We start from the raw sequence: 11,185 nt of genomic DNA on the forward strand, positions 1-11,185 counted from the left end.
GTAAAGAAAAATGTTGACCTGTTTGAAAAGGATGTTCTTGTAATTTTAACAAGGGTTCATGTAATTAAAAAATATACAAATAAAATGGAGAAGTATAATTTTCATGTATGTTAAAAAGTATTAGTATAATTTTCAAATTTGTTCATGCCTTTTTAGAGAAAAAATATCAACTTTTAAAATGTGTTCACACATCTTGTAAATAAAAAAATGTTGACATGTTTGCAAAGGATGTTCTTATAATTTTAATAAGAGTTCATGTCCTTAAAAATGCTCCTGTAATTTAAAATTTTCTGCATATATTTAAAAATATATTCTTATATATTTGTCTATAAAAGTGTATATTTGTTTTACACAAAAAAATATAGAGGGAAAGAAAATGGAAAAGGAAGAAAAGAGGGGGAAAGAAAAAGAAAAGGGAAATCCCGAAGAATGTAAGAAATAACACTGAAAATACTAATACTGACAAGATAAACTAGAAAAGACAAATTAAACGAAAACCAGTACCGGCAGCACAAAAAATGTGCCTCCGTCCATGCAGTTCACTCTGTGGGCGTCCACGCACAAAAAATGCGCCTTTGACAGTCTATATGGGGAAAATGCCATTTGGGGCCCGTCATGATTAAACTTGTTTGAACAGCAAAGGGCGATGTTTTTTTTTTTGCGGGGAAATTCAGAGAGCTTTATTGAGTGTGCATGCAACAATCAGCCAAGAGGCTGGACACCAAGAAGCTAGGAGTCTCGTCAAGCTAACTATCGGTCACATTAAGTGTGCATGCACGCTTAACACACAAGTGAGCCGGTAAATTGGCTGACCTGTTTACATGTTGAATAGCAAAAGAGAAAAAATGAGTACTAAGCTCTCCAATCTCTAAAACTAAAGGAGCCACAATTGAACGAGAATTGTGACAAGTGTTCCAGAGTGTCACCAACTCCAAGGAATCGACTTCCATTATCACATGCGAGAATCCACAAAGAGAAGCGAAACGAACACCATCTCGCAAAGAAAGTCAGCAAAAGGCGATGTGTACATCTAAGCTTCCAAACTTCTGGTATGAACTACCGTCTCTTATGTGAGATATTCTCTTTACACACAATCCAACATAAATATGGTCACTAAATTCAGTAGTCGTCCTCTAATCAAACTCACTTAATCTTGATGGGGTCTTATATGCCTACGTATTTAGATGACACAATAAAGTTTAATTAATTATGACTAGGAAAACGCCTCCTTGTTCATCCCGTGCCGTCTCCTCATGCTTCGCACCACACTCAAGATTTTCCTAAGATCATTGTGTTGATCCACAAGTGCTCCCATTTGTCTCGTAGGAGCCACCAGTGTCCCATGTCCCGTTGTCGTAGTGCGATGGAGAATAGCTCCTGAAGAAGAGGTAGCTGGTCTTGGCGAGTTGTGGATTGGTAAGTGCCCAATCTTTCACCATCTGCAGAGACTGTCGAAATGCTTCCTTGATGTTTGTTGTCACGTTGAAGCAATCTCCCACCGTGAAATAATTTCCCCTGCAAGCACATATTGCAGCTCTAGTCAAATAACTAATCATTGTCATAAAAATGTAAATATGCAACACAATAGCTAACTAATTACGTACGATTTTCATGGTCTTGTGCACATTCCACTAGTGGCCCGTGTTGAGGATGAACACGTCGGTGCCGCGGCAGCGTGTCAAGCAGGATGGCCCTCCTGATGGTACCATGACGAGAATTGGTGCTCGGTAATACACCACGGAGAGGTTGTAGTCCGCGAAAACTTATCAATTGTAACACAAAAATGTTCATTACTTTAAACGAAATTATCTAACTTATGCTAGAAAATATGCCTGTAGTCCAAAAAAAATGCGCCAACCATTGAATTAAAAGTGGTCGTCTAGCGTCATAAAACATGACACTAACCACTAGCTCAAAAAAAGTTCCAAGTATTCAAAACACAACCAAAAGCATTGTAGAAACTGTTCATGAATGTTGGTAAACAAATAAAACAATATGATATAACAAATAAAAATCCATGGAACATAAGAAATGTGATTTAAGAAATAATCAGACAGAAATGAAAAAAAACACTAAAACGTCAGAAGGTGAAAAGGAAAAAAAAGGAGACAAAAAAAGAAATAATTAAATACAAATCTCAAAAAATGAGAAAAAGGAACACTACCGCGTCATCGAGTATAACTCAAGAAAAGGTAAAAGGAACCAAATAACTAAAATAGGAAGATGAAAAACAAATAAGAAAGAAGAAACAAGGTGTGCACCTGACTTGAACCCATGACTTTTCGCCGTAATTGTGATGAACCTCTTTGCTTGTTATTGAGCCCACCTGACAACGATTAGCTATGGGCGCACGATCGAGTTATGCCCATAATAAGACGGTACATAGATCAATGAACCGAGCACTCAAGGAGCAGCTCTGTATAATGCACACATTTAACTCACGGCGGGATAAAAGATCTTCATTCTGTTTGCGTTGAGCATGGAGCTCTGCTTGGGGAGCGATATACACCTTCTTCTCTCATCTGGAGTTTCATAACAGAGATGGATAGTTTGTTTATATGACCTTTCCTTGGTCCAACATATTTTCACAAGTACTTTTTTCGAAAAAAAGTATTAGGATATTTTATTTTCACAAGCCTGAGTCGTTCAACAAGTACTTTCAGAAAGTTTCAGAAAACTGTTGTTTCTGAAGAACAAGTGGGATCAGCATCTCTCTGATCTCATCAAGGATCGAAATTAGGAGACACTAAAGAAGCGCGCCTATGACATACATCCTGCACATCCCTCTCAAACCTTGTTCAGAGATAAAGGTTGGCAGTTCAGAGAAACTTGGTGTCTGACATGCGTGCTCTCCTTGTGGGATGAACAGACACTCTGCTTTTGTCGTGGGATGAACAGACACTGAAGAGGTGTGGCTGGGATGTCGCCGGCTTCCACGGTGGTATTTAACTGCAGGCAAAACTGACGGCGTACATCGGCAAATCGTTCAGGGTGGACGGGTGAACGGTCTTGAAGGAGAAAAGCCGAGCTCCACGGCTATAACATCAGGGAAGCGCTCCTTAGATCCACTGGACCCTGCCTGCATAAGCAGCAGCAAGTGGACCGGGATACCGAACTACTGCCGGTTCAGCTTTTTACTCGAGAGCGACGACTTCGACCGGGCGATGGACTGTTTAACACAGTTCAGGCAGTTGGTTCTGGGAGCAGCAACGCTCAGATGTTGAATGGCAATTGTAGCTTGCTAGGGTTATTTTTTGGTCATGGTAATGGAAAGTAAAACCTGAAGAAATGTGGTCACTTATTATCCTTTTTTCTGCCTTGTAACTGATAAATAAATCGAAATGAGATTTTCTGATGCAAGGCTGGCGAACCATGCACGGTGGCACGCCGCAGTCACCCTGCGGTGGTACAAACTGTCATTTTGTTGTTTAGTTTTGGCATGTGTCTTTGTTTTTGCTTCTTATTTTTTTGTGTCCTTATATAATAAAAGATACAGTTTGCATAAAAACCCAGAACAACTATTACACCATAATAGATGAGCACAAAACAAAGAAGTCCGTGGAAATATTGGGGCTATAAAGCAGTACCTGAGCATGCAAAAGCACATGGCTGGAGCTCTGTCTTCAGTTCCATCTTGTTTCCAGATCACCAGCACCATGACGAGGACCAGAATACCATAATACTTATGTTTATCAGTGCGTTGTACATGAACATTGTGACACAATATATTCACATAAACCAGAATTTGCTGCATAAGGAATATTTATCTGCGCGTTGGGGAAAAAACATGTGCATTCTTTTCAGAGTCGCCGAGAATGGTCGGTTGAGCTGGCAACCCACAAAGGGCAAATGCAACAGTGAAATCCAAGATGCCATGATTGGCTTATCCAAAATTATACAAATCGCACAGAAATTTTAAAATATCAGGTGATTATATAGCCGAGGTAGTCTCTTGATCATATCCACCCACAACTTCTGGATCTGACATCTTCCTACACTCACAGAACTGCAGCAACTGTTGCAGTATGATTATGCACAATTGAAAACAACTAAAAATCTCAAGTTCCCATCCCAGGTTTGACAAGAACAGAACAACACACATATTTCTATATCTGCCATTTTCTGCTACAATGATTCCTTACCATATATAACTGGCACTAAAAAACTTAAATAAGAGACAACTAATTAGCAACAGAAAACTTGCTTCCTTTATTCCTTCCTCTACACATTACAACTTCACGAAAATTGCTGAACTTAACAAGACTAGTAATATCGACTGCAAAATATTGTTACATTAAAGTTGCAGCACCAGACTGTTCCGTCAGAGCTGCAAGTAGTCTTGGCATTGGCGGCACATCAATCTCCTGTAGGCCCTCGAGAACCCGGACCACTTCACCCATCGTCGGCCGATCAAACTCATTATCTTGGATGCACCAGCATGCAACTTTGCAAACCCTTTCAGCCTCTTCCAAACTGAAGTCGCCATGTAACTGTGGATCCACCAAACTCTTTACATCTCCGCTGTGAAGCTTGCTGATGGTTTGCACAGGGAAATATCCAACATGCTGGTCCACATTGCTGCTGCTATTGGTGTAGTGTGATGTCTCAGGTGACGAATTCCTCCTTCCTGATATGATTTCCAGCAGCACCATGCCAAAGCCATAAACATCAATTTTTGGTTTGACCGCAACTCCGCTAAGCCACTCTGGGGCAAGATAACCTGTAGTTCCTCTGAATGAAGTCAGAATTCGGCTAAAATCCCTTCCCACAAATGCTGCCAGCCCAAAGTCTGCAACTTTAGGAACAAATGATGCATCCAGAAGTATGTTCTCTGGCTTAATATCACAGTGTATGATGCATTTGTGGCAACTTTGATGCAAGTAGGACAATCCTTTGGCAACTCCTAGGGCTATTTGATATCTAGTGTTCCAATTTAGAACAGCAGCAGAAGCAGCGGCATTTCTCTTTTTAAATAGATGACTATCAAGAGACCCATTTAACATGTGTTCATACCTCTGTTTTGGGTACCGCTCGAGAAAACCGGTTACCGAGCGGTAACCGCGTTTCTCGCTGCCCTGCGGTAAATGGGCCTCCCGTGCAAATAAATTCGGCCTTTTTTGAATTTTTTGTCCGGCCCAGCTAGAGCCCGAGAAGCCACGGCTGCCACGCTGCGTCTCGCTACTCACACACCCAAACGCGAACCCTAGAAGCCGAAAACGCCATTCTATCTCGTCTCTTTCTCCCCAAATCGTTTCCCACAAAAACTTGGCGGCGGCGGCGGCGGCGGCGCCCAATCCACCCCTTGGCTCCCATCCAGCTCCACCGCGGCCGTGCTTTTCCCCCCTCCACGGCCTCCTGGGGCGCTCCCTGTCATGGCCGGTGTTGCAAGGGGGATGGGGCGGGGTGATGGCGACGGAGATGACGAGCCGCGAACTGTAGGGATGGCTATCGTCGCCAGCGTTCGTGGCGCGGGCCGTGCGTCTATCACCGTCGGTCAGGGCAGAGGGGATGTGTTCCTTCATGGCCAACCGAGCAGATCCGGAGGCAGAGGGCATGGCAATGGCAGTGCGACCATCCCCGTCGACAGTTCGTCAGGAGGAGGACAATCCACAGGATTCACGGATGACATCAATCGGAGCGGATATGCCACCGGCGGGGCTCGTTATGGTGGCATAAGCAGAGGCCCGGAGGTTCCATTGCCAATTCCAACACCAAAGAAAGGTTATTTCTTCAGATTTCAAGATGTTTTTCAGTTGACCAGCTATATTTGGTATATTTTATCTCTAGTTTCCTGTCCAGTGTGTACTCATTTTGCTTTGAATCAAATGTTATCCAAATTACATGCAAAATCATTACATTGCTTCTGTATTTTTATTTAAGGTAATGCAAATGATGTAACAAATATATGGTGTCATGGAAAATCATTGGAAGGAAATGCATGGTCTTGTTCTTATTGTGGGGCTGTTAAACTTGGTGGGGGTGCAACCCGATTCAAGCAGCATCTAGCAGGACTGGCCCTGAGTGTTACTCTTGCCTGAGTGCGCCTCATCATGTAGTTGCTGTTTTTCGGAAAGGCATTCCGGAGGGAATTGATAGGAGGAGGAAGGCCAAAGAAGGAAAGAAAAGAGTAGTAGATGAGGTCAACCATCTGAACAATGTAGGTACATCAATACATATTGATTGTGAAGATGAGGACAATGAGATACTACGACAGACCCTACAGAATTCATTACATGAAGATCATGGGAGAACTAGTGGTGTTAGAGGAACTGTAGGCAGCTCAGGGGGTGTCAAAGGGAGCAGCTCAGGTGGTGTCAAAGACTTCTTTGATGTTGATTTGGCATATAGCAAGACTAGGCCGCAGCAGACAATGGAGGTGTGTATTAACAAGGCGGAATATGAATCAAGGATTGGGAAGGCTTGGGCCAAATGGTTTCACGCTAATGACATCCCTGGGCACAAAGCCAATTGTCCATATTTTGTAGGAGCCGTGAAATTGACTCAAGACCTTGGCAAAGGGGTGCCTGCCCCTAAAGGGATAGATATTGATGGAATTTATTTGAATTCCAACTATGAAGAATTGCAGCAGTATGTGGCCAAGTTCAAAGACGATTGGCCCACCTATGGTGTTACTATCATGTCAGATTCGTGGACCGGCCCTTCTCGGATGAGCATTATAAATTTTATGGTGTTCTCCAACGGGCGTATGTATTTCCACAAATCTGTTAATGCCACTGGACACATGCAAAATCCTAAGTTTGTTTATGAGCACATTAAAGAAGTGATCGAAGAGATAGGGCAGGAACATGTTGTCCAGCTTGTGACCGACAATGGCTCTAACTTCAAGAAAGCATGTCTTGATCTTGTTGTCGATTTCCCACACATCACATGGCAGCCATGTGCGGCTCACACAATTAACCTCATGTTAAAGGAGATGGGATGTTTTCCTGAGATTAATACAGTGGTCAACAGTTGTAAGAGAATCTGTAGATTCATGTACAATCATTCAACTTTGCCTTCAATCCGGTTGTCATAGAGGTGGGAGTGGGACAAAGAAAGAGATCTAGAGCAAGTAGGATGGAAGAGGAGGAAGAGGAAGAAGAGGAAGAAGAGGAGGAACGGGAGGAAGAGGAAGAGGAGGAAGATGAGGAAGATGAGGAAGAAGGTGATTGCCATTTAGTTTATATCAACACTATATGAATTTATTTATGTGGTTCAAGTGCTAACTAGTAATTTTTGTAGCTAATAATGATGTGATGCTTCCCAACAACAATGAACCTTTGCGGAAGTCTACTAGGAAGAGGAGGAAGAGGACGGTAATAATGAAGTGCTAACTTTGTTCGCTTGCTTGCTGCCGCCCAAAATTTTGTTTGCTTGCTGCCATCTAATGACATGCATCCATTTATTCTATTTTGAGAACAAATACTATAGACAAATCTGCTTGCTAACAACTTGGCATTTAATTTGTTCACTTGCAGCTCGATTCTCTGTAAGGGTTGAGGAAGGAGACTTGCAAGTCTAAAAGGAAATCGAATGGCCGGTTTGTTGCTCGATGATATGGACTGTGGACTATGGACTGAATTTATTTTGTTGTGGGACTGTAATATGGACTATGGACTGAATTTATTTTGTTGTGGGACTGTAATATGGACTATGGACTGAGTTTATTTTGTTGTCGGACTGCTATGTGTAGCTTCATGTGAACTTTTAATCTTAAGTCTAGTTTCTAAAGTCTGAACTATGTTGCTGTTGGTCATTATGTTCCTAGATGTGTTGTTGGTCTCTGAAATATAGTTTGTTGCTATATGTGTTGTGTAAACTTGCTTGATATGCTATATATATAGCAGGCAAGCTGTCAAAAATTCAAATTTTTTAGTTTTTGGTCCCAAAAATTTGAATTCAAAATTTGAAATAAAATTTCGTCCGAAATTTTCTCGGAATTTTGCGGTAACCGTGGTAACCACATTTCCCAGTCACCCACGAGAAAAATGACCTCCTCGGTAACCAAATTCTTGGTTCATACACAAGTAATCTGTGATCACCTTCACAGCAGAAACCAATCAATTTTACTAGGTTGATATGTTGGATCAGTCCAACTGTGCTCACCTCAGCCCTGAATTGCTTCTCTCCTTGATGGGCACCATCAAGCCTTTTGACTGCTATAGTAGTCTTTGAGTCACTTAACACTCCCTTGTATACTGAACCAAAACCACCTCCTCCCAGCTTTTCTGAGAATTTTTTAGTAGCACGAACTAAATCAGTGTATCTAAAGGCTACAATCCCACCAGCACTCCCTTGATTGTCAGAGTATATTGGCAGCAAAGCACACCACTTGCATTTATTCCTCCAAATCAGTAGCAACAGCATGAGCATTAGTAACACAACAACAATAATGCTTGCAGCAGTAACAACTCCAACATTTGGTTTTCTTTTCTTTTTTCTTAAATTTGCCAAGAAATCTTTGGCAGCAAGGCGGAGATAAAGAACATCTTTGGAAGTGTTATCGATGCCATCATCCAGATTTACACTAAGCAATTCTCCATTCCAGACAGAGCATCTATTATTTTTATAGGAATAAGCAGTGCAGGAACATGAACCGAGACAAGCTTCTTCGCATTTGCTCTGAGTGGTAGCAACAGCTATGCTTTGTGGGTTGTAGGGCAGTGTAACTTGAGCAATGGGATGGAAAATGTCTGTTGAACTTGTGATGTTCTTTGAAGTAGTGCAATGTAATGGTGTATTCCTGATGCATCCTCCTATTCGATCCTCAAACTCCCAATCATGCGGTGACTTCTTAGAGAAGCTCTCCATACAGTCACATGATGGATGCGGCTTGCCTCTGCATACCGCGAAAGGTCCACAGGCAGCAGGTGGATCGCAGGGATCATCAGGCTGGGCATATATTGTTTGCCAAGACTGATTGGCTTGGGACCAAAGATTCAACTTTATCTGACCAGAGATGTCTAGTGACACAAACATGGAAGATGATTCATCATGTGAAGTGTACATGTAGTACTCCTCTTGGTCGTTATTGACATATACTAGGTTATATAAACCTTTAGTCCGAGGATCCAAACTTAGCAGTGAATTGACTAATGGTACCAACGATGCTGCTGTGGAGGATGTATAAAGCCAGTATTCTATGGAGGGGTTACGGTGCTTAAGGACAATCCCCCTGGTGCCTTCTAGTTCAATACTGTATGAGCCGAGACCTGGATCAATGAGGCTCTTCTTTGAGATGCCATAACGACTAAAACCGGTGACCTTGTTCCTGCCAAACTTGGCACCAGCAAGCCAAACATCTGTTGGGTTGTCGAAGCTCTGCCACACCGATAAGTCAGATGACGGGCTCTCTTTGAGGACAAGGTTTCCACTGTTCAAGAGAACGGCAGCACTAGTGATGTTTAGGCTGTTGTGTGTCCTATTACTCACAATGTGAGTGGACCAAACTATAGATTGAGTGTTGCTACCATGGTTTACTACGATGGCAAGATTGCCATCCTTTGAGATCTTGAGCTGTGCTAAGTTGAGGTTGGGGTGGGTGATGGGCTCCTCTCTATTAGCAATCCACATGGTAGTCAAAACTGGGATTTTATTAAACCATATGCCAAGGTACCAGCTGGATCTTGAGGAGGTGGCGTTGCGAGACAACTTACTGATACTGCTGCTTGCTGCTGGCTGGAAGAAGCCAAGGGCAAACTTGCCGTTCCTGGAGACGAGCTTGTCGCCAACGGCGAGCGCTTGGCCTGCCATGAGAGTGTCCTCATCTACAGCTGCAGAGAAGCACCAAGGAGTAGTGTGCAAGAGGAGAAGACTAAGTAGTATGTAGAAGGGAGCCATGGAGAAGAAGATTGAATAATTTGGAGAAGAGAGGGATGTATGTATAGAATGGAAGGCGGGAAAGTCCGCTTGGGCTCACCTAAGTTCACATTGGGACAAAAATACCATAAATACCATGTGTACCTTAGCTGGTCAAGTCAATCACGAGGCTTCCACCAACCCTCATGGCAATGGCTTCAATGGTAAATGGCAGCATTCGGAACAGTAGCAAGTCATAGCACTCTCTTTTTCAGATAGAGAAAAAAAACATCATTACAATACTAATCGACGTAATTTGGCAATGTCAGTGTTAAAAAACGGAAGTGTGTATGTCAAGAAACCCTCATGACATGCTGGTTGTCAGTGGTCAGCCAACAAGGCAATGAGTGGCCTGAATGATCATGGTGTTAACCTAAACCACAAAAAAAACACCCCACTTGTTCGAGGGTTATATTGAATATAATTTTTAAATCCAACCCATAAAATCTGTTTCCATGGATACTAAAAATGCAACAAAAGCTCCCTCGGAAGAGAAGCAAAAGTGTGACCACAGAAATACAAGAAATGCTATAGGGAAAGGTGTGAAAACACCCGGGAGTCCAGGCACCCGCTTATCCTGCTCGTCCAGCACTTTTAAGATTCATGCCAGTCTTTGTACAGCTGCAGACATTTAGCTGGTTGAGAGTAATTTGGCAGCTGTTGTTAGGCAGACAAACAGCGACGGGTGAAGTAGGCAGCATGCAGAAATAGGGGTGGCAGGTCGCCACGGTCCACAAGATGGCTGAAGTGACAACATATAGAGAGTGCACGCGTCCACCAGCATAAAAGAGATTGCCATTCGCCACGTGGTCTTCAGTTTGGTCTCCAGTTTCAGCTTTATGTTTCCCTTGAGAGTTCAGCAGACAGTATTCAATAGAGCTCGTCTTGCTCGGCATTGCCCTCGCATTAGGCCCATCCTGATCTCTGTTCCGTTGTAATAAGCAACAATCAAGACTGTAATCACCGACAGCCATACAGTGGAGACACCTGATATGTCAACATCGAACGCAACCAAGGTGAAGAGCGAGACAACTTCTTGACGTCAAAACATTCATGATTCATCGCGGCCAACACGTCATTTATTGGTTGAGACTTGAGAGGCCCTCCTCATTTGTTCACACTGATTTTCGAAGCTTTTTGGAAACCACGTACATGCGTGAACTCCAAACCCTATCTCCCCAACTCCAACATTGCTCCTTTCCGGTCCCATGTCATTTGTAGCCATCGAACCATCAATGTTCGTGTGTTGCGGTAGGAGAAACTTTGTCGTGTATCGAAATCTATTTTCGAAACACATTCGTAATTCATGAAAATTCTACGTGCAAAA

At 42.7% G+C, this 11,185-nt stretch overlaps 1 protein-coding gene and 1 long non-coding RNA gene across 2 annotated transcripts; one reads left to right on the forward strand and one right to left on the reverse strand.

Annotated features, from left to right (window-relative positions):
* Positions 1–4,089: 4,089 nt before the first annotated feature.
* Positions 4,090–10,856, reverse strand: LOC123185564 (G-type lectin S-receptor-like serine/threonine-protein kinase At2g19130). Its single transcript, XM_044597429.1, has 2 exons — positions 8,024–10,856; positions 4,090–5,013 (listed from the first exon to the last, which is right to left on the reverse strand). The coding sequence occupies exons 1-2, from the start codon at positions 9,838–9,840 to the stop codon at positions 4,290–4,292; spliced, it is 2,541 nt and encodes an 846-aa protein (XP_044453364.1). The 5' UTR covers positions 9,841–10,856; the 3' UTR covers positions 4,090–4,289.
* On the forward strand, positions 5,073–7,928 carry LOC123185575 (uncharacterized). Its single transcript, XR_006493440.1, has 4 exons — positions 5,073–5,721; positions 5,881–7,165; positions 7,243–7,316; positions 7,479–7,928. It is a non-coding gene; the product is annotated as an uncharacterized lncRNA (long non-coding RNA).
* Positions 10,857–11,185: the final 329 nt, after the last annotated feature.

The sequence above is a fragment of the Triticum aestivum genome, chromosome 1A (assembly GCF_018294505.1).
Source record: "Triticum aestivum cultivar Chinese Spring chromosome 1A, IWGSC CS RefSeq v2.1, whole genome shotgun sequence".
Lineage (NCBI taxonomy): Eukaryota > Viridiplantae > Streptophyta > Magnoliopsida > Poales > Poaceae > Triticum > Triticum aestivum.

What these genes read in the sequence shown, in the direction of transcription:
- LOC123185564 (XM_044597429.1), bottom strand. Translation starts at nt 9,840, where the DNA reads ATGGCTCCCTTCTACATACTACTTAGTCTTCTCCTCTTGCACACTACT. An exon ending in GGTGATCACAGATTACTTGT is followed by an intron (nt 5,014 to 8,023) that starts GTATGAACCAAG and finishes CCCAAAACAGAG; the next exon opens with GTATGAACACATGTTAAATG.